This window comes from Cebus imitator, unplaced genomic scaffold (genome assembly GCF_001604975.1).
Source record: "Cebus imitator isolate Cc_AM_T3 unplaced genomic scaffold, Cebus_imitator-1.0 Scaffold10, whole genome shotgun sequence".
NCBI lineage: Eukaryota > Metazoa > Chordata > Mammalia > Primates > Cebidae > Cebus > Cebus imitator.
Window position 1 is genome coordinate 10,713,989 of NW_016107325.1, and position 24,763 is coordinate 10,738,751.

At 35.4% G+C, this 24,763-nt stretch overlaps 1 protein-coding gene across 3 annotated transcripts in view; it reads right to left on the minus strand.

The window, feature by feature from the left end:
• Positions 1-22,827, minus strand: part of SCN7A (sodium voltage-gated channel alpha subunit 7) — an 89,968-nt gene extending 67,141 nt beyond the window's left edge. For 2 of the 3 annotated variants that reach the window (XM_017548446.2, XM_017548439.2), the window contains exons 1-3: positions 22,515-22,827; positions 3,185-3,432; positions 78-196 (exon numbers count right to left, since the gene is read on the minus strand). In XM_017548446.2, coding sequence (XP_017403935.1) covers positions 78-196; positions 3,185-3,418 — 353 coding nt within the window. In that variant the 5' untranslated portion in view covers positions 3,419-3,432; positions 22,515-22,827. Of the gene's footprint in view, positions 1-77; positions 197-3,184; positions 3,433-22,514 lie in introns of those variants that run through there. The other variant, XM_037745819.1, reaches the window with a different exon arrangement.
• Between the last annotated feature and the right edge of the window lie 1,936 nt (positions 22,828-24,763).

A 24,763-nucleotide genomic window follows, 5' to 3' on the forward strand; every position in this document is an offset into this window, starting at 1 on the left:
GCAGAAATAGTTGAATAATAGTATAGTTGCATTTAATGTCAGCAGTTTAAAGTCAACAAGTCAACAGAAAAGGATATGGATGTACCAAAACCTTGATAGTTGTTCCTCTAATACAATTGAAAGGAGACAATGTACACAAGATGGAGGCAGCATTGAATCTGAAGATTGTTCTGTTTTTATTTAATACTATGAAAGTCTGTAAGAAGAAAAGTGATCGAGTGAAATTAGACCTCAGAAACATAATCTCATCAATTATGTAACACACTGCCAATCAATAATCATTATAGTCTTGGAACATAACAGCTATACTTTTCTTTTTTATATGTTTTTATAGACTAAATCAAATGGAAATATTTTAGCTGTATTCGTTCATATTTAGGCTTATCTTTCTACCATTTCCCCTTTTTTTTTTTTTTGCTACTGTCACATCCACAGTAACAGTTTGTCACAAGCCACAACCTCCAGTGCCCTTAGAGAACTAACAGAATAGGAAGAACACAATACCCAATGGCTCACAAAGATCCTTTACAAATGCCAGAGCCAGTGCATCTGAGAACATAATGAATGTTAAAAGTTAGATTTTATTTGAGAGCAAATCAAATGTGGGATTATGATAGTAAAGAATATCCAATGCATCGAAATAGTACATTAATTCTGAACAATTATCTATGAAATAAAACCAAATTTGCATTATATAATTCACATAGATATATCTAACCCAGAAATTTATAACATATTACACCTAATACATTGAGATATTAAAGCATTAAAATTCTAACAAAAAATGAAATATCAGAAATATCCTGAAATTAAATTTGAGTCATATATCTATGTATGTGTGCATTCTTGTGTATGTTTATGAATGTGTGTGCGTATATATATATATATATACACCTGTATATAAGTTTGTATATTTTAAATTTGTGTGTATATATATTCACTATATGTATACATCTATCTGGAAATATTTTATTGTGGGGTATAAAAAAATAAATAGTGAATACTTTATGGCTGATAGTCTAAAAGAGTATATTTTATAATTTATAATATATAACATACTGAGATACAATAAATTATATACTAGAATTATATATTAAATACAATCTATTAGATACTACAGTATTATATGTTATACAGATGACTATTTCTACTTTTATATGTGTAGAAAAATAGACTACTTTGTACAAATATATATTCAACAATAGTTCATGAATAAATATTCTAAATGGAAACTAAATTGTAATATAATTCTTCTCCATAAAATGTTTTTCTAACATAAAATCTGTGAACACTTTGACCTATGCTATAGCTATTTTCTATTTTAAAAGCAAATAGAAAATAAAAATTTTAAAAAGCCAAAGTAAGTAAATCCGATTTTTAAAAATGTGCTTTCCATGCTATTTTCCAGAACAATCTCAAACTTCACATTAGAGGTATTATCTGTCATTGTGATGAAATGAGGACTATTAGATACAATAATTTCCCAATTTTAAGAGCTGAAATAGTTTTATTAATTATAAAAGTACTTATTTTATGCCACTTTTAACAGAATAAACCAAATCCAACTCAAAAGGTTAAATAACTTGTCATTTATAACAGCACTTTGTATACTAAACTATCCTTGCAGTTCTTGTCCCAGATGTTTTATGGGAACCAGACTAAGAGTAACTCTGGGCCTTGCTTTATTTTTCAAAATCTTTGGTTTTGTCTTCAATAACACACCTAGCGCTTTGCCAACCATGTCTGTACATACTGCAAGGGACTCAGAACTCTACGATATTACACCCTAAGGTTACTGTGCCATATCAATTACTATGACATAAAACACAGCAAAAACTGAATGTAGAAGTAATTGAGATGAGGGCTTAACTTATACTTTCATTAAAATGCTCTCAAGATTAGGCATGTATTTTATGACAATGCTGCATAATGCCCATGGAGGCTCCCAGAGATACTAAAGTCTTTTTAAGTTAATATACACATTTCTACCGTAAAATGTCAATACTCATCCAGTATGACAAGTTTTCCAAAGAATTGTAATTTATTTCAAAAAGTCACTTTGCCTTCCATCCAGAGAATGTGGTGCAATTCCTTGTGGCCCATTTGATAATGAATGCTCTACACGAATATCAAATTACATTTGTTCACATGAAGCTAATCATCACCTCCCCCGAATTTGATCTTCTTTCTAGTTATTGCATTTTGTCAGTGGCATCACCATTCCTCCAAGCTGAAAACCTTGGCATTATTAGTCAGTCAAACCCTGCTTCTTCTCAGCTTTGTTCTCTCTGTCTCCTCTTGATTTCAGGCCTGGATTACTCTCTCTCTTATTTCACCTTTCTAATCCTGTCTCTTCTATGCAGCCATTATTTAGAAATCTACTGGGTCAATGCTACTTAAACATTACACTCATTGCATCAGTCCTTTGATCACCACATTAAAACCATGTTGACATCTCCATTACCTCAGCTCATATCTCACAACTTGCAACAGCTAACTTTCCAGTTATAGCATCACTTTCTCTTTTGCCCCTTCCAGAATCATTCTCTGCTCTTGCCTACACACAGTTCTTTCCTTTGCCTTATTAAAACTTTGAAGCGCTCTTTAAGCTATAACTCAAATTTTGCATCCTTATCCTTAATGATTCTTTCAGCTTCATTGGTTCACACCAATGTCTGATTTCTAAATATAATTATTTTCACATTTAGCATTTTGTGCTTATACTGGGGTTGTACATATAGTAGTAGCTGTCTAAAGTCATTATGGATATAAGGAGTAAGTATATGCATGTATGAATGAATAAAAATGATAAATAACATATGGATTGTATTTACTTTTCTTACTTCTGAGAACTCATCACATTGAACATTTTAAGTTGTTGAAAATATTCTAGGCATTTTGTAGACATTTTAAAATTGATAACCACAAATGAACAATCACCATGTTCCCTTAAAATATTTCACTTACATTAGGGCATACTAATACATATATTAAGTAAAGTAATCCAAAATATACTACCTAACCAAGTAAGATACCAGTTTTGATAAAAATCTCCAATATGTGTGTTCCCAAAATGAGTTATCTTATGCAGTTCTGTATAATTTTCCTATCTCAATTACATTTTTTGTATGTCTGGAAATAAAACAATAAAAATGTCATCAAAATAATCTCAATTAATTCTCACATTTTTTTTCTCGTGGTAGTATGGGTCCACATCTTCCAAGGGCTCTGACACCATTCCTCGAGAAAGGTTTCCATAAGTAAATGGAAGCTCTTTGCCAACTTCAAAGTCAGTATTTGGCTTTAAATCTTCTTCTTCACGTTCCTCATTATGCGTTTTAGCAATACGCTGCTGTATACGTTCAAAAGACTCTCTAGTGAAGGGAACAAGGCCCTTAGGTTCCAGTGAAGCCAACATTTCCAATTTTGTACCTGCAAAAAATTCTATATTAAAGTTGGCCATATTAATAAAAACAAAGTACAAAAGGTTGGGTCATGAAAAATAGTTGACTACACTCTTCTTTAAACTTACTCTTCATTGGCTCTACGCCCTAATCTTCCCCGTCTCTTTTTGTATCTCTAATTACTTTTCTTAAATCAATTTTAACATGGGTCAAATTTTAACCCAAATTTCAACTCTGATATCTCTTAAGGCTTTACCTTCTTCCTCTGTTATATCTATCATTCTGATGAATGCATGGGCAAACAGAGTTTTAATTACTCTTCATATACAAATATTTACCAAACACATATGTATATTTCCCAAAGGCTTTCTTCCCCAAGATGTCCATATAGTAACTTCACCAGTGGCAGCAACTTAACAGGTAAAAACAAAATTCATTGTCTTTCTGCGTGACTAGAATTACTCTTTAACCTCTGAGCCACTGTAAAAATAAAAACTCAAACTAATTAACTTGAAAATTATTCATGGCATTTTTCTCTCTCTCATCAATCCCTATACACAAAATAATTTTCTTTCAACAATTTTCTATTATGTATCTTGAATACTATGTATCTATATATGTCCTTGAATGTAATCATCTTTTTGTAATTCTGTATTTGGGGTACTCTCATAGTTTTCACATATTTCAACTCTAGTCTTGGATATAGGATACAGTCTTTGAAATAGGTAACTATTTCAAATTATCCTATAGGCAATTCAAAGTGCTATTCGTTAAATATAATTTCATGCATAAATTCCTCAACTTTACTCATTTTTCACATATGCAAATATTTTGTTTTACTAATTTGTTCCAGCCCAATTCCTGTCAAAATGTACTCTTCCAATTATTCTATTCAATGTCAAATGATTAATTTTTCTTTATTTGTTCGCATAAACCCTCTTTGTAATTTTATTATTGAAATTAAAGATAACAAATTTTGTATTTGACATTGTGACATTTTCCATCTGTGCATTTTCTCTCACAGTGCTGGAACTAGCTGAATTACTTCTATAAGACTTTCCCAAGACAGAAATCACCCAAACACATATATACACATACATATGTTCTACTTCAGAATTTTTCACAGTTGTGCAAAAGTGAGTTGTTTAATACTTTAACACATTGTTTGTCTATTAATTAAGAGTAAGCAAAAGATATGTTATTTAATATTATTGGGATATCACTCATTGCAAGAGTCAGACTTCAACCGCTAGCATAAATAAATGAAGGGCAGGATATATTATAAATATACAAAATGCAATCTTATAGACATTCAAAGAAAGAATACATAGTACATTTCTGTGTCATAAATGTATTACAGAAAATAAAAATGAGAAGTAAAAATGCAAATAAAAATTGGGATGACTACTTATACCTTTCATGGAATCCAGTTTTCCGGGTTTTGCTTTGCTTTTCATGTCTGCAGCATTCTACTTAAAAAACGGCATCTTTTTCTAACTTCTAAGAATGCACATAGACTAAAAATATTGACACTCTTAACTTTATTTGGTTTTTCAGTCTAAGTTCTGACCATATACCTATAACATAGGTCTCAAAAAATAGGTAAATAAAAATATACTTTAATTGACTGAGCCCAGCCTGTGGATTCATTTACACTTGGTTCAGTCATTTGTGATCAAAGACAGGAATATTTTTTGCAATAGCAGTGGCTTCTCACACCCAAGTACTTCAACAAATGTTTCAGGGATATGGTACAAGGAAATTTTAAAGGGAAGAATAAAGACTAGGAAGGGCAACATAATGGTATAAAAACTCACATTAAAATTTACTTATTTCCAAATATCTTGCTCAATATCATGCACATAACTGAGACATCAAAAGTTTGCCAAGATTATTTCTATTTATACCAAATGCACGCATATACAAACATGCATATGGTCACATTTCACATATTAAACTTTATTGAGGGGAGCCAAGATGTACCGAATAAGTACAATTGTGAGTATGGAACTAGATAACTAAGTTTTCTATTGCATATGAAATCTTTTTTCCTTTAAAATAACAGCCTGTCAAAATATTTTTTACACAGAGATCCTTGAATATAAATAATTTTTAAATAACTTATTGGTTATCTTTATAAATGGTCCTTATTATATTATGATAAAATATGTGATACTCCCAAAGGCACTGCTGAATGATCCTGTTGTGCTTTTAGACTTTTGTTTCCTGCCTTAGCAATCAACTGTGACTTGATATTGTCTTGCTATTTCTAATCTCCAAGTTCTATGTGGAAAGAGTATCTAAATTTCTGGGTGAAGAACTAAAGATTGTTGAACCTCTTCAAAGAAAAAAATTCATGGGCTTTGTGATAGTTACTGGCTGCTCAGGGACATTTTTCTCTTTACATAAACCAACCCTATTTGTGCTCTGCTTTCTCACCATAAGCCTTGATTATTAAATAAGGAAAGTGAAGTAAAATATACGTAATTGAACATTAGTAAGTCAATTTATAAAATGTCTCACAAGATAAAAAAAAATATATGTGCCAGATGGTATTAAAATAAGATAGGCCTATATTTTTGTCTAAAGGCTGGTTGACAGTGAATACGACATATCCAATTTATCTATATTCTATATGTCTTATTCAAAATATCAACAATTTAGGTTGTGATAGAGAAACAACCTAGTAGAAACACATTAAACAAATAAAATCATGAACTTTGAACTTAGACCTACAGACAAATCCTAAACTCTGTTACTAATGTTCTAAGAAACCTCAGTCAAATTATTAAATAATCCTGAATGTATTTTCTCAGTCATAAATTGGAATTCCTCCTCAGGTTAAATGAGGATAAATCAAAATAATATGAGGAAAAAATACCTAGTACAGTGATTGGCACATAATACATGGAAAATAAATATAAATTTTTAACTGTGATAAAATTTGCTGTATGAGAATGGTGAGTCAAATTTACTAGAAAAAGAATATAACAGGAATACTTGTAAAACTTCAAAAATTCAAAAATACCCATCGGCACAACTACAGCAGAGAAAAGATATGGTTTTGTAACAGAGAAAATTGTCAAGCGATTTTACTTAATAGTCATTGCAATACAAATCAATACTAATTTGTGTCTGCCACAAACACTAATATAATCTCTATCTGGGTTGATGGAAGATGCAGGAAGCGGTCCCTCTCTACTGTGCTGTAATCTAAGAACACCACACCTAAAAGGCACATACATAAACTAAAGGGCCTTCAAATGGAACCAAGCATGTTGATTAAGTAAAATAAAACCATGTACAAATAAGCTAAAAGAATGGAGAATGTATAGTTGAGGGGGGGAAAAAAACTCAAGTACAATCTTACTGTTTCCAGGTATCCGAATGGTTCTCACGGGGAAAAAAAATTAGACTTCCATTTTGTTCAAAAAGGATAAACTAGAATCAATGAGCTGAAGCCAGAAGAGTTTTAGCTCAAGAAAATAAAGATCTTCTAAATAACTGTCAAAAATGAAACATGTTGATTTGGACATTAGACCTTCCCCTGAACTACCAACACAGAAGCACGTACTTCTTGACCAGCAGTGGGATGATTTAAATAGATTGAAGCATTCTAAGGTTAAGATCGTTGGATTAGATCTGTTGCAGTTTCACATGATATAAAAATCTGACAGAAATATTAGCTAACTAAAACTACATAGCATTGAATTAACAAAATCAGTATATTTTTGATATTTTTAGGGATCCATTCTGATTACTAACAAATATATTAAACTAATATAAGAATATTGACCTTAAAAGCAGACACAAAGGGAGGTTACAAACTTCTTGCATAGATGCTGTCATTAATGAAAATGGTTTAAATACCTTCCATTGAAACCACAAGACCCAATTTGCCAGGCCGTCCGCCTATTGCATAGTTCTAGTATAATACCCCTTTTCTTTTTCTGATACTGCTCCATAGAAAATTAATCATGGACTCTTCATTTGCCACCCCACCCCTCAGCTATGAGACCTCAGTAACATCACCTGACTTTTTCTTATCCGTAAAATTTGGAATCCCTCCTATATCTCACAAAGTTTTAAAGATTAAATCAAATCACAAAGAAATCCTGGTCCACTGCTCTGGTTTCATCAGTACTAATTCTGTCTTCCAACCCAGTCACTTATCCCAGAAGATTGTTTTAGTGATAATTTTGATGTTGAATGAAATGGATTATTGACTAGATGAATGAATGAAAGGACAGCAGGCATTGCCTTCTGTGATACTGCAAAAAAAAAAAAAAACAAAAAAACAAAACAAAACAAAACAAAACAAAACAAAACGCAAGCACTTATCAAATGGAACTGGCATGCATCTGACTTCTAGATGGTTGAGTGCAGACTGTTAAATTATTAATCATTAAATCATAATTCAGTAAAATCATTTCTGTGGGGAATTTATATAATACGGTCCAGGCACTACACTTTCTGGTGAGCCATCTTAATACAGCACTGAAGTCTGAAAAGTATAGAAAGATTAATAGTTAATCCATCCATTAGACTACTTTCTGAAAAATTGAATAGCTAAAGTAAGCTTTTGGCAATAATTGTATCACAGTCAATTGTATCAAGTCAAGATCTGGACACTAAAAAATTTGATGTACCAATATTTTATATTGTTGACTGAAGTGGAAGCCATTCCTGTTTAATATCAGTTGAAATTTGCAGGAGCAGCAGAAGTATGTGGAAATGGGGTGAATTCTTGTGTAAAAAATATTTCTCCTTGAAACAAATTTCAAATTTGAGTATGAGCCAAAATTTATTATAATCTTTATGGCAATTATGTTTATGGCCATGCTTAAGCAGTACCATTTTTGAAGCACTGGACTAGATGTTTCTAATTAAATTACTTTATTTTCTCACACATCTTCATTATGATGATAAGAATGGGGAGACAGTGTTTGATCAGTTTCATGACTTTTCCATCATTGAATAGCTACTTAGGTGATAAAAATAAATGTTAATCTAGATGTATTTATATCTACATTTTGGTACACTTAAACTAATCTGCAAAAATACTTATAAGATGTACATTTTTGGGGCAAGTGTAAACAATTGATACTTCAGTATGGCTACTTTAGAAACATCCAAAAATCAGTGAGCTCACTGGGATAATTTAGCCACCAACTTTTACAATTGAGTAGCTGACAGGTTGATGTAAGGTGGGACTGTCTAGTAATTTTCTTTAGGTAAATGTTGTCAAAGTAAAATGTTTTCTGTTTTGTAAAACCAAAGGTGAGCAAGCATAGTGGACATTAATTTGGAGGGGACATGGTACTGCCTAGCATGGTAATCCACTGTCTAGATTTAGGGAGCTCATTCTTGTATGAATTGTAGTTGGAGACCTACTGCAAGAGAAGTGAAAGAAAGCATCAGATACCTTTTCCAGCCTCTTATGGATATAAGAGGTGAACACATGACTTTGGCCAATCCAATCAATGCACCAACTCAAAATTTTTAATTTAGATCTAAAGACAAAATAAAAGGGGCAATGGATAATCCATTTTTGAAAGAGAAAGAGAAGCTTCAGTAGCATTTTGGGAAGCAGTAATATCAATGGAGCCAACAGCAGTCTCCAGTGTCACATTTTTGGTGGTTTTAGGACGAGATGTTATTTATGTCCACTGATCTGGTTTTGCCATTTGACGCTGGCTGTGGTCTTGGCTGCAACTTAGTGCCCTGTCTGAGCACAGACTAGTAAGTATTAGTTTCAATCTATCACATGTTTTCATTTCTCCTATGCCAATTTTGTTACTGTGATTAACCATAATTTGAAATATTAGTATAATATGGAATATACATAAAAATTGAATAGTTTGTTTCAAATGTAAGTGAAGAAATAGATACTGAAGTATCAAGTTATTCAATAACTGATAGTGGGAAGTTTGTAGAAAATGCTTTCTCACTGGTATATTCACACTTAAGTGGACACATTCTGTCAGTCACTGAAGCGCTGTTAGTTCCCACCAATCACTTTTTCTCTTTTATGTCCCAATTTCCATAAAGGCTTTGGAGCATAAGACATAGTTCAAATTTGGGTTTACTTTTCTCTTACAGGCATTTTAAAGATTGAGTATTCTCCACCTTCTAGTTATGAAAATGGCATGGGTTTTGTTTTGGTTTGTTATATTTATTTGCATAGTTTTGTATACGTATTATGTTGTATTTGTTTTTCTTGTTGTACTGCACTGTTTGTGGAATACCTGTAGGAAGGTTCAGAACTGGGCAGCTCTCATTATCCCTGGCTCCATGAACTACTTGCATTAAAATAAATTCTAAATGGCTCAATTATTTAAATACAAAATAAAATTTAAATTTAAAACAAAATTTATAAAAACAATTATAAGTGAATTTATTTTTAATAATTTAAAATGAAATCCTAGTTTAGTGAAGCAAAGTGCTGGTTAGGATATGAAAAAAACACTGTTTTTGATCATATAAAATAGTATACTATTCTTTGTATATCGTATAAAATATGTCTAGGATGAAATCTGGTACTAAGTTTATAAATTGAAATGTTCACACTTTATCCTAGCAATTTGAGCAACAGAAACTTGACCCTTCTGTACAAATGTCAAATAAATTTTTATGTACTCAAATCTGTTCATACCAGTGTAATTCTGATAGTTAAGAGAAGCAGTCAACATGTATCTCCGGTGCAGCCACTAAAAAAGATTATAGTACATCCTTAAAATAAACTACTATTTTTTTTTTGTTATTCTGTAACTATATTGAATTTTAAAGTTAAATATATATAGAATAATCTAGAAATAGAAACAAGTATTAACTGGGAATAATCATTCCTGTTATCTTAATTTTAAAAAAACACTGATGATAGTTTATTTCTAACTTTGTACATAGATAACGGGTCCTGATAGTGATGCCTAGAAAATCCGGCTCATATGACTGACTGACTGTCATCCATATAGAGAATATGGACTATAAGAAAAGCATCAGCTTAGAAATTAGGGAAAGATACTGTCTTTTCATTTTTTGGTGGGTTTGAGGCACATCTGAAACAACTAAAAGAAAAATTCAGAGATTGGAAATATAAATCTGGAGGTTAATATACATAATTAAACTGTATGGATGTGGACAGGTTTTACATGCAAATATAAATAGCTATATTTACAAACATATGAGTGTGTGTGTATATTTATATAGTATATGGTTATATCATTACATGAATATGTAAATAATATATAAATAGCTGAAACCCAGAGAAATAAAAGAATTATGTGTATTTGCAAAATGTGTGAAATTCTTTGTGGAATGATTACAAGGGCAGTATATTGAAAAGCACCTACCTATTAAGATTTATGATTAAAAAATCAACTCTATAAGGCAAAAGATTTTATATATCATCACTAATACATATTTTAAGTGACATGGTTCAAATATTAGTAAGGTATATCACCGTCAAATCTTGAAAGAAACTTGGAAAAAATGACACATTATAAATTACGAAATCATGATTAATCATAATCCCTGCCTTCTCAGCCGAATAAAAAGGAAACCAGAAGACAGTATAATGATATCTTTAAGATGTCAAAGGAAAAAGAAATTCAAAACTAGAATTCTACATAGAGCAAAAATGCACTTCAAGAATGAAGACAAAATAAATATTTTTTCATATATTTCAGATGAAAATTCTATCTTTAAGAAGGAATAAAGGGAATGAAAAATAATAAATATATGGGAATACATATTTTTAAAAGCACAAGTACCCCAAACTGGAAAATGTCCATCAAGACAAGAATAGATTTATGAAAATGAAAATGGAAGTCTATACCATAGAATACAATTAGCAAAAAAATCAATGAACATAACAATGACTGAGTGACAAAACATTGTGCTGAGTGAAAAAAGTCTTACATCAAAGACGACAAACTATAGGATCCAATTTATATAATGTGCTAGAAGAGAGCAAGCTAATCTTGGGAGTAGGGAAGGAATTGACTGCAATGCGTGATGACCTCTCTGTGGTGATGGTAATGTTCAATAACCTGTGAGCGATTTGCAGCACACCGGTGTGCACATTTTTCAAAACTGATAAAATAGTACCCTTCAGATGTGTGCTATTATTTTACCTTCAAAAAAACAATAAACAAATCCTGAATTCTAGTTACTTATATGAATAATCAAGTGTTTATGTGTAAGATGTACTACAGTTTTCAACATATTTTGAAAGGTATCACAAAATAAGAATTTATGCATGGTTTGAGGGATGCACACAGGGAAAGATACATGATCAAGTAAATATAAAATAATAATTGACTCTAGTTATTGAGAATATAGATATTCCTCGCAGTTCTGCCAACTTTTCTAGGTGTTTGAAATGATTTATTATGAATATTTGAGGAAAATAGTTTAATTCTGGAACAAAATCATCTGGATTTAAATCTGGTCTTTATCATTTTCTAACAGTAAACCTTAGGCAAGGTATGTAACCTCTCCATGCCTCAGCTTCCTCCACTATAAAATGGGAATAATTAGAGTGCCTACCTCATAAAGTAATATGACTACTGAATGAGTTAAGACATATAAGGCACTTAGGACAATGCCTACCAGGTACTATGCACTCAATAAACATTAGCTATTACTAGTGCTAATCCTTTAAAGCACTGTATTTTCATTGTATTCCTCTTTTTAATGGAAATATCACCTTCCCAGAATTTATACAGAAGATATGCAGAACTTAATTTTTTTTTACTGATAACTGAAAAGAAGAATAAACTATAAGGATAATCTATAATATTTTAACATTCTTAAATTATCTTTAAACTCAAAGGGTTCTGCTTTTTACTGTCCTTTTTGCTTTATATATTTGTCCTTTATCATCATTGTTAGATTTTATTCTTGCTAATTTTGAGTTGCTTGTTCATATTTACTACGTCTTCTAACAAATGTCTCTAACTTGCAACTTGTAAAGACCATAATAACAGACTGCAAGTGACAGCCGTACTGTCCAACAGCAACAACAACAATAACAAATCAACCATGCCATCAAATTTTGAGCTGTTCAGAAACCTCTTCCTCCTGCACGCCCCAGGCCCTCCAACCTGATACTCCAGTATTTTATTGTCCTGAGCTGTAGCTTGAAGGGTTGAGACTGATGGATAATGACTGCTGGGCAAATAAGGAATATAATGCTTCTCTCTAGATTTACAGACTCCAGTCAGGTTTAGAAGAAACTAATGATATTTCTTTTCATTCTAAGTGTAATCCAAAACATGTCATAATTATTACTTAATGACTTAAAATCCCAAGGGCAGAATTATTTATCTGTGGGAAGACTGAGAGGCAGCCAGATGGACAGATGTAACATCTGAGAGGAAACAGTCATGTACTGCTGTGAGTATTCAAGCTCTAGTCCTCAATACTGGCTCAGGCTTGAGCCTACTTGTTGCATAACTAATGTATATTCTTGAATTATTTTTGTATTTGCATCTCTTTACTCCATTGTGGCTATCACTTTCTTTATTTCAACTCTTTTTCTTGCCACAGAGATTGTTCCACTCTTTCACAACTTAATAACTTTGAGTTACACCTCTTGTCTTTAGATTCTTTGCAATTGTGTTCTGCCCACAGTTCAGCCAGTTTTGCCTAAGGCTCCTCAGTATATCTGCCTGATCTAGGATTCGTTTATTCTGGATCTGAGTTCTAGGCTTTTGAATAGCTCTTGATTTCTAGATTACATAAGTAACTCCATCCATTTTTATCTTATATCCCTTGAAACACATCACTAGAATATTCTATCTTGCAGAAAGAAGTTGTAAAGAAGTAAGTCTCTCCATAATAAAATCATATTCGCTTATTTTTATAATTATATATTTTAACATTTTTATTTCAGATATATTAAAGGAGCTATAATTTTTTAAGTGATTATTCTTGGAGGTCCTATTTGGAAATAAGCTTAAGTACAGTTTTTATGTTTTTAACATTCATTTGTTGAACAATCATTTGTGTAACACGTAGTTATTAAGTGCCAAGTGTGGTGCCAGGCAGCAACACCAGAAACATTAATAAAGTGTGAATATGGTCACTACATTTATGGACAATGGGATACAGACTTGTAAACAAATAAGAACCAAGTCTTACCTTGTTAATCTCTAAAATTGATTAGTTTCAAAAGAAACAGAGTCTGGAATTAAAATCATCCCAAACACTGGTGGACCTGTTTCTACAGATTATATGTCAAAATTTCCACTACTATAGGACGATTAATATCTCTCTTCTTGAGGGAAGGAACAGTCTAAGACATTAAGCTTCTGAATGAGAGTCAACAGACACGATAGGATTAGAAGTCCACAAACAGTGCCAGAAAACCAAAGTAAATCACCCTGTCAGATGTGAATGCAAATATACTAAGATCAAAGAGCATAAGGAAGGCTTAATGGCAGTTGAAACACTAGAAAAGGTGACAAATCACTGGGAATAAGATCTTTTTGAGGGTCTCCTGCCTCACTAAGAAATGTGACCATGACAATGATACAGGAAATAGAAAGGGAGGTTTCTAGGAATAAAAAGTGAAGCTGGTTCTGCCTGAAATGTTCCTACTTGAAGCTTCCAAGACAACAAAGATCTTTGATTCCCTATCAGTAGCCCTGGGAAAGTCATTGAGCCCCACATGCTAAAGAACTCAATGTTCTAATTTCTCCAGATGTTCTCCAAATTTCCACTGCTTTGCAAAACAAGCTTCTAGAATTCTAAATTATCCTTTGTTGTCTCACCAAAAAGAGCAAGTTGTAAAGGAGCCAAGATTGTCCTGGAATTCTATTTCTGATGGATCCAGTCTGTTAAATCCTTGACCAAAAATTCCTGGCTAGTGGCCACATTAGGATTTAACAAGTGAAAGAAAAGTAGGCTGTGCTGCTTCTCAGAGGAATACAAAGGAGGCTCTATGATGCAACCAGGACATAACTTGCCCTTCATCCTGAGGTCCTTGATACAGTTTGTTCCCCTGAGATGCAAGACCTGATCTCATCCAAGACCTGATCTCAACTTCTGTTTAAAAAATTCCAGAACTGGAACATCCCTGGGACTCTTCAGGATCTCTCAGAACTAGCTGACCTCCTTGAGTAGGCTCTTAATATGTGGTTAGACTTAATCTGTAGATTTCCTTGACTCTTCATTGTTACCCAGCTTCTCCTCAGCAGTAGAACTAAGCTAATAGATCAACAAACCATATCCTAAATCAGTGAACAGGCAGAGGAGTTCTGAACCAGTGTCATATAAGGTCACTCATAAACCTCCAGGACCAAGTCTAGCTCTGTGCTAGCTTCAGATAGACACAAAAGCTTCAACAATGAACCAGACCCTGGAAGGTTGACTAGATGTGAGTTTCAAATCTGCACGTCACAAGTTCTGGAGTTTCTAAGAGATGAGAGAAGATGAGAGGATGGTGACTTCTGATCAACACCCTGGTACTGAGAGCCATAGAGAAAGAAAATCTCGGTACAAGTGATTTCAATCATACAATCCCTGGACTGCATATCAGAAAGCTCCTGGGGCTAATATTGAAAATTTAGGAACCAGTGGCCCAATCCAGACAGATAATTTCAGAATAGCTTGTGCTACAGCCCATTGAGATGAATCTGATGCAGATGGCTAGGCAGAAAGATGCCTTGACTGGTAGCTAAGTTTCACCCAACCACCTTTATAAAGCAAGCAGATACATTATATTTTCTTGTTTATTTTTTCTCATCTGATAGCTTGAGTATGAGAGATAAAGTATGTACAGGAGTTGCTGAGGCAAATACCTATTCAGCAACAACCCTTCTCCAGAAGATCCACAATCTTTTTACGTCTTTGGACACTGGTTTTCCCTCAGCTCTAATGACCTTGCCATGTTGGCATTCGCATTGTGGAGGACCTGCTGCAACACAGCTCTAAAGTCTGAAATCAAACAAACACAGCTGGGACGTTCACCTTTGCCCGTGGCTCCCACTCCGCCACCTCCAGGATCTCTTTTTCCTTCTACTCTGTCCTCTCCTTTCCAACCCATCCAATCTCATGATTAGGTAATATGGCCTAAAGTTCTAGGTTACTTGTGGGGCAGTTGGGTTTATGTCTGTTTTTGAGAATTAAGTATTAATTACATACCTTTACCTTTTCAAAAACAACCTGAGTGTGATGATAAATTACATGGCCACTCAATCAGTAAGCCAATGCTCCCCCTAGAGAGCGCAGTTCCCACGGAAGGAAGAGGCTGCATCAACAACATTTTGTAACAGCAACTGCAGCTGTATCTTCTCAGAAATAATGAAGGACAGGGAAGAAAAGAAATGACAGAAGTCAGTGTTTTTCTTCTTCCCTATTCACAATTCCCAATTGTTTCCCCTGTCTGTCAGTTTTATTCTCAGAGCAGAGCCTGCCAGGAATAAACTCAAGCTCTGGAGATAGATTCTCCACCTGTAGAAGATGACTGTCCAGGGTAGTCACAACCTCTTCACTCCCATTTATTCCCATCTTAGGGAACTGAAAATGCAGCATCTAAAGAATCAATCTATGTGCTTTCTGAGAAACTGGAGTTGATCCTAGGGGAGATAAAACAAATGTTAGGTTAGATTTGGCAAATAGAATTGTGGAATGTTCTATTCTGTATTAAATATATATTCCTAATTCATTCCAAAGAGATTGAGGCTCACATTCAAGAATGTAGACCATAGAGCAAGATAATATAAATTAAGAAAAATGAAACAAAAAAATAAGGACAGTGGATCAATAGACTGAGAATAATATTGCAAATGCCAATTTCATTCTGTGTGCAGCAGGAAATAAGGATAAAAAGACTTCTTAGTTGTTTTCAAACTATTTTAAAATAATTATGCTGTGTAATAGACAAGGACAATATATCATGTATCATGTCTATTGCACCAATGACATTCAAATAAGTGTAAAAACAAAGCAGTGATGATAATAACACTCAGTTAACTTGGGATTAGAAGGTATCACCTGCATAAGTAAAGATACAGAGTTAATGCAACCATTGTACATAATCTATATTGTTAAGAATGTAGGAATTATGCCTGCTGACCAATTTAGCAATTTAGTGAACAACTTATATTGACATTTTAGTTAATTTGGGCAACTTGACTGCACTTAATAGACATATTATGGCTTATATTTCATCTTTCTCACATTCTACAATGACTCACAGCTAAATTATTTAATGCAGGGCTTTCCCTTGGAGGTTTCTGACTAGAATGCTTTTCCCCTCAGTGCTTTTCCCCTCAGGGTTTACAACCCAAATGATATTAAATGTATTGCTTTTTTAATTTTTATGGAAGTCTATGAAAATTTTATCAGTGACTTCTAGGAAGCAGAAACCTATGAGTAAAGATGACTAAAGCTAATGAAATTCTAAAGAATATACATAAAATTGCCTCAACCAATTATTTTAATAGTATAACTCTGTAGAGACATAATTTAGATTCATCTCAATAAATATGACCATTTACAGGCTGGGATCAGGAGGCAACAGCTAGCTACCCTCACAAAGTGCAGGTGAGAAAGTAACTTGGTACAGTTTTTTTTTTTTTAAGGCTACTTGGCAACACTTTCTTTTCATTTCTTTTTTGAGATGGAGTCTCACTCTGTCGCCCAGGCTGTTCTGCAGTGGTGCAATCTTGGCTCATTGAAACTTCTGCCTCTCTGGTTCAAGCTAATCTCCTGCCTCAGCCTCCCAAGTAGCTAGTATTACAGGCATGCGCCACCACGCCTGGTTAATTTTTGTATTTTTAGAAGAGAGAGGGTTTTACTATGTTGGATAGGATGGTCTCAAACTCTGATCTCAGGTGATCTGCCCACTTCAGCCTCCCAAAGTGTTGAGATTACAGGAGTGAGCTACCATTCCTGGCCAACAATTTCTTAAATAAAGTTTTGTGTACTCTTTGGCCCAGTAATTAAACTGACATATAAAAATTTTTGCTGAAGTTTGAGAAGTCACATTTGCAAGGATATTTAATACTTTTAATTCCAAAGAGTAGAAACAAAGTGCCTAAACTAAGGAGCTAATAACAAAATATTTGAGTACATTGCTGTCATAGAATACTAGCTAGCTGCAGAAAGAAATGAGAGGGATATGTCTGTGCTCATATGGAAAGTTTCACCAAATCAATTACTAAGTGAAAATGTAAAGTTGAGAACAACTTGCATCATTGGCCTTTGAATAAAATGTTTTATAATGATTGTGTGCATAAAGTTTATACATTAGCATGATCATACTATTTTTCCCTCTGGAAGTGAGTAAAGTGTTACATTTATGAAAAGAGTCCAAAAAGGTATCAGAAGATTCTGTTGATTTCCAGTTAATATTTCTGTACTACTTGAATATAACTCACCATGTGTATGTATTACTAAAGCCCAGAAATGGAAATTTTGCATGCATGCTGAAGTTCGAAGAATAAAGGACAGCTTGACTGAAATGACATCAATCCACTTGAAATTTTGCAGCCATTTGTGTGAATAAACATTCTTGAAATACCTCTTGACTTCAACCCACTTGAATTTTGCTATTGGATTTTTTTGTTTTCACTTGGGTTGGTTACTTCCAATTTGGCTTTGTTATCTGATGCCTACCTTTTTACGTGTCTGTGGCAAACAGTTTATCTGGACTGACTTAATTGACTTTTGCTACTTTCCCCTTGGATTCTGACTGCAGCTATGTTTTCCTCCCAGGTCAGTCCATTTTGGCTCAGGTTCTATTCTTCAATATGTCCACTTAATTCTGGACTCAACTTTCCCACTCTGACAATTTCAGCCAACACACTCCTAGAATATGTTATCTTGCAAAAGAAAATGATAGATAAGCAACTTTCTCAAAAGCATAAATATGAACTATTTTAAAAATTATTTTGTCTTTAATTGATAAATAGTAATTATAATATTTAGGGGATACAAGTGATGTTGTTTATATATAAAATATATACTTATACATACACATTGTGGAAGGATTAAATCAAGCTAATTAACATACCATTATCTCACAAACATATTTCTTTGTAGTGGAAACATTTAAAATCTATTCTTTTAGCATTTTGAAATATACAATACATCATTATTTAACTATCACCACCATGATGTGCAATAGATCACTTATGCTTATGCCTCCTCTCTAACTGAAACTGCACGCTTTGACCAACATCTTTTCCTTTCCTCATTCACTCTTATATCACGTTTTTGAGATGGAGTCTCACTCTGTCGCCCAGGCTGGAGTGTAGTGGTGCAATCTAGGCTCACTGCCACCACCTCCATCTCCCTGGTTCAAGCTATTCTCCTGCCTTAGCCTCTCCAGTAGCTAGGTTTACAGGCATGCACCACCACACCCAACTAATTTTTGTATTTTTAGTAGAGATGGGGTTTCACCATGTTGGCCAGGCTGGTTTCAAATGCCTGACCTCAGGTGATCCTCCTGCCTCAGCCTCCCAAAGTGCTGAGGTTCCCCCAGCCTCCGGAAAGCACCATTCTGCTCTCTATCTCTAAGAATTGTCTTTCTTAGATTTCACATATATATGAGATCATGCAGTATTTGTCTTTCAATGCCTGGAATGTTTCACTTGGCATAATGTCCTCCAGGTTTATTCATGTTGTCACAAATGCTGTGTATCCAAAAGAATTGAAATTAGTTTGTCAAAGAGATATCTGCTCTCTCATATTCGCTGCAGTGTTATTTACAATAGCCAAGATACGGAAGAAACCTAAGTATCCAACATATATGAGTAAAGAAAATGTGGTGTATATACACAACAGAATGCTATTCAGACTTTTAAAAAAGGAAACACTGTCATTTGCATTGCCATTTTGTTTGGATTATAATTCTTAAAAATTTTTGAACCAGGCATTTCTCTGAAATAAAAAAAAAATCTAGAACTGTCACATTTACTGAAACCCTGGGAGCTTGTTAGAACTAGCTATTTATCTCTGCTTCTGATAACTCTGAAAATGTCTGTTTTTCCAGGGTTCCAACCCACCCTCCCCAAAGCTCCTTTAGCTTTTCAAATGTGGAACCAAACATACAGATATCCATCCCCTTCTCAAATTGGAGAGAAACTAGAGAAGTGGCTTGAAGCATATTAGGTGAGCATGATTTAGATTTGTCTCACTCTGAGTTGAGCAACAATGTCCAACATAGAGGCCCGGAGCCAGAGAAAGAGAGTAGATACGGGAAAGAGCCTATAATCAAGTGCTTAGACCATGCGGCCTCTGGGAGAACTCAGAGTGAGCAGCTGGTGGACTGGAAGCCTCACCTTAGCATTTAAAGTAGAAAAGACAGATTTTTCTACTCAATACAATATTTTCACCCAGGGTCTATGGTGCCCAAATCAGCATCATCCCCGTTCTAGTTTAAAACAAAATGTTCTGTCATAATATCAGATCTTTCTAATCAGAATTTCCATGAGTGGGGCCCCCAGCTTCTGCATTTTCATCAAGCTCATTGATGCCTATGCAGTCTGTGTGGCACCTGACTCAAACTATCATCAGAACCACCCACTGAGCTAGTTATCCTTAGCCAACGCCAGGCTTAATCAATCCAATTATAATTACTGCAGAGACAACAGGGATACCAGTTTGCTAGGGATTCCAGGATGAAATATGAGAAGATGGAGCCTCATTTATAATAAGCAGTAATTGAACAAATGTATGTAAATCATAATCTTAGCTGGGTCAAGAGATAGGCACCAATTGAAAAATATCCCCTGAAGCCTTCAGATGAAATCTTATCTTTAACCTCAAAGGTTCCCTCTTTCAATGTTGCTGCAATGAGACCTAAACTGTCTGGTTGGTTAGTCCTCACCAATAGAAGAGAAGGAACCAATGCAGGAGAAGAAAAGTAAGATCTGTTTGTACAGTATTTTCTCATGTGATAACGGGTGCATTGCTGATAGCTGGGGTAGGGGTAGGGGTGGGCAGAGGGTGTAGATGTTCTTCTCACACTGTCAAATACTGGTAAAGGTTAGTGGAAGTAATTGGATCAGACTCCCAGAAATCAAGAATGTTCCTTTTACTCCAATGTCTCCACCATAAGCTTTCGGGAGGGAACCTAAGATGATAGATGGTGAGTCAATCTCTGAATATCCCACTTATGATGCATATCTCAGCCCAATGAGATCTAGGGCTGGAGTGTATTCAGATTCTTCTTCCCTGAGAAAGGGATTGGGGAAAATACTGTTATTTTTATTTCCAGTGTGCTTTGGGCAGGTATTTATCCTACTCTGGGAAAATCAGTGAGAGTGTATATTCCCTACCACACCATCTACCACTGGAGGCTATGGAGACATAATGCCCGGTTTTGAAGTGCTTGACTATGGCTTCAGTTCTCCAATGAAGACTCATATGTAGCAGAGGGACCAAGGGATCTGTTAACCCCTTTCCTGAGCCCATGTATTACTTTAAACATATCCATGGGAAAGAAGGAACTCATAGTATCTAGCCCCCAGGTGTAAGATTTTAATGAATCTCTGCAGTCAAGAGTAAAGTATTTATGCCTAAAGTTTGATTTCTTCTATGTTAAGTAATGGACCAAATACATTCAGCAATATCCAATATATGTGATGGCTTGATCCCTAGGAAACAGAACTACACATCTAAAATGAAATTTAAAACTAAAAGCAGAAAGCAGGTAAAGCATATTTGAAGAATATGACAAGGTGTTTAAATATTCATAGCTAGCCAAAGCACACACTTTCCACTTTTTTGAGGATGGAGGCTTTCTGATTAGAATATGCTTTAAACTGCAAACGTGGCAAGAAATGGATTTCAATTTCACTTCCTCTAGTGCATTCTAGAGATGCATGTCAAAGACCTCCATATGTTTATATTCAACCAGGCTTAGAAGGAAAGCCAGAATAGTGAAGTAGATAAAAACACAGAATAATTCCTTATGTAATCAACAGTTACACATATTACTTTCACAAACCCTACATTTCATTTCTGTCCATTAGTTTGTATCAGGAATTTTTGGAGTGTCGTTTGTAAATAAAGAAGATAAAGCTTACTCAAGTTAAATAACGGGCTCAATTTGTACAAAAATTGAAATTAAGTGTTATGGCTCTAAATCCCAAAGATTTCTTCATTGGACTTCCCGCTCAATCACTGATTTGACAGGTAGCCTCAGCAAATTATTCCTTATAGATCTTACTTGTAAAACAGCAGCTGGATTATAGCATCTTTAATTAAGACTAGTCATAGCAGGTATGGTGCCCAGGATTGTGTTCATTACAGGACCCAGTTTCCTACTACTTTGCAGTAAACTGCTCTCCTGAATGAACATCATGGGGTGAAGTATCCTCAAGAAACACCATCTAAACTCTTTCCCATTTCAAGATAGCTTTCAGTCCAATATCCAAAGTGGAACTCATCATTTTCATTAATGAAAGGGGCCCATTGATGTGTCATTCCACATGGGTTCATTTTGTCTTGTTTTGACCAGTGTCCTAAGTTTTGAAGGTAATACAATCAGAGTCACATTATCACTTCTAAAAGCAAACCTCCAGAAGGCAGGCATTTTACAGAACTAAACAATGCAACCACAACAACAAAAACTCTGTTGATCTAGTCAGTACCAAAATGCCCAGCTGACTAAACTGAGCACACCACTTCCAATCACATCAATTTCTCTACTTTTATACTGACTATTCTGTGAAAATCAATCTTGAAATCTCTGTTATTTAGAATAAGAGATAGGATTCCTAGAGGTGTACACCAATCTGCATAACCTCTCCTCCATTTTATACTGTCATGATATCGTGTAATATAAGTCATTGTCGTATAGGGTTACTAGAACTTTACACTGACAGAGAATGTTGGTTTCAGTAGCTTACCTGGTGGAATCAGAAAACAGATCGCGCTTGCAAACGCCCACAGACCACGGCTGCTGTTTGAGAATACTCTTGAAGTAACTCTATTAATGCACGTTCAAAATTTTAAATCTCCATCCTCCTGCTGGGGACCCTAAGGGTGTGCATGGGGTGGGGCAGGTATGAGTGGGTGGGATAGGCTGGCGGCAGATAGTGACTATCACCATTCTGGGACTGGACACAACAGCAAGAAAAAGGCACTTACTTGCTACGAAGCGGCAAGTCTCCACCAGCACCGGAGGGAACCCTCAGGAGCAGGGCTCCTTGGGGCCCTTTCCTCCTCCTGGGCTTCTCTTTCTCCACGGATCTCTCGGGTTTTCTGAGCTCTAGTTGTAAAGAAGGTGTTGTTAAGCAGGCGTCTACCCTCATCAGCTGTGGCTCTGCAGTAAATGGGCCCCACTGAATTGGCAGTTAGACACCGACTCACTGGGGCGGCTCTCCAGCCACTGACCCAGAGACCCCTCCTGCCCAGATGTCCAGTGGAGCCGCGCCCGCTGCTTGGAAGCTGTTTTTGTCTCCTTTCCACTCCTCCCTCCCCTCTCCCAGCCACTCCACTGTCTCCCCCGCCCTCATCTCCAGGCCAGTGCGCGACTTCAGCATCCAGATCGGGCGTGGGCGGGTGATATTGACAGAGACCTGCTGCAGAGGCAGTGAACAGCAGCAGCTGTGGCGTCTCCACCAGCAGCTGCCGAGGAAGGGAGGAAGGGAGGGGGAAAGAGGAGCAGGGGTTGCTGAGGAGGGGAAGAGGGGAGAGGGCCTGCAGGGCCTGGAGGAATGAAGGGGCTAGGGAGCAGCCGGGAAGGAGAGGAAAAGGAAGAGCGTGGTGCAGATAAATTGGGGGGGAGGGGAGGAAGGCAGCAAACTCTGGTTCTTTAACCTCCAGCTGTATTCTCTCTCCCCTTGCGTAGGTGCCCCAGCAGAACTTGCAGAGGGAATTGTCACCCTGCAGCATCCAAATCTGGACATTGCTGTAGTTAAGAGTTTGTAATGTTGTTGTGTGAGCAGCTGTGTCGTTGTTTTTAGGAAAGAATCAAGAGTCCACTAGAGCGGCTCTGAACCTTTTTACTCTGGATCACTTTCCCACTCTAGTGATTTGAAACACTAGAGACAGAGGGAAAATTATGTCTGTTTTAGAAAACCGCGGCGACACAGTGTAGTTTGGGAGTGAAGGCAAGACGTGTCGGACTTCTTCCCAAAGGCCACACCATAGGACCTTCATTTTGTAACCCTATTTTGTGTACACACCACATCACTTCAAAAACATATCAGCATATGTCTCTGAATGCTAAGAACTTGTTTGTTTTAATTTTTTTATTATACTTTAAGTTCTGAGGTGCATGTGCAGAACGTGCAGGTTTTTTACATAGTTGTATACGTGCCGCGGTGGTTTGCTGCATTCATTCCCCCATCAGCCACATTTGGTTTTAATTCAACACCTTGGTCACGTGTAAAAATTAACAATAATTATTTTGTAGCACCAAACATCCACTTGATTTCTTTTTAATGGACTATTTACGTATTGCAAGCTTCTCTTCTCCACACTCTGGTGATGATGCAAATAAATTTTCTAGGGCATTAAACTTTCCCTTAGAGCAGTCTGACACAGGTATCCCTTTTCACCCAGTAAAATTCTACACACCTTTGAGTACATTCAAACACAATATAAATTTAATAAACAATAACATCAAATATTTTAAAGTTTAAATATGATATTTTAAATAAATAAGGAGAGTACTGCTTTTTATAAGGTGTAATGAACAGGAAGTTGATCCCAAGATATTGTACAAACCAATCATATAAACAAGAGACAAATAGATGGAAAACCAATAGTGCTGCTTTTAGATTCTGAGTAGGCTAGCCATTTTCTTGTTTGTTTTGGTTATGTAATATTACCAGGTTGGATCTGAAAAGGTTTGGCAATTGCGTTCCCAATGATGAGCTGAGGATCCTTCCTCCGCCACTGAACTTCTCAGCAGGAGGAACTATGTAGTGGAGGGGTCTGTTTTCCACATTTCTGCCTTAAGAATTTTATAAGCATATTTCTAACCTCTGCTTTCTAACAATGTATTCAGCAGGTGGGAGCTATAGACCCACATACTCTCCCAGGTCCCAGGAGAGAAACCTGCACTTGAACCACATACGCCACTGTAGGCGTTAGGTTCCTTTCAGTCTGTTTAAATGGGAGCTGTTTACTGTAACGTAAGAGATGTCGGTGTCAGAAGTGTGGTTGGACCTGATGTTTTAATTCTCAAACTGCATCTCTACATCCAGAGTTGACGAAATCCTATATAAAAAAAGACAAGCAAACAACTGTCCCAAAACACACATACACACAAACCCAAAACTCCTTTTTTGAAGACATATTCTCCAGTTGTATCATATTTTCCTCTTCTGGTAGCCATCAGGTTCTGCCTTTATGGACACTCTTATTTATTAAGAATTTATTTTGTGGTT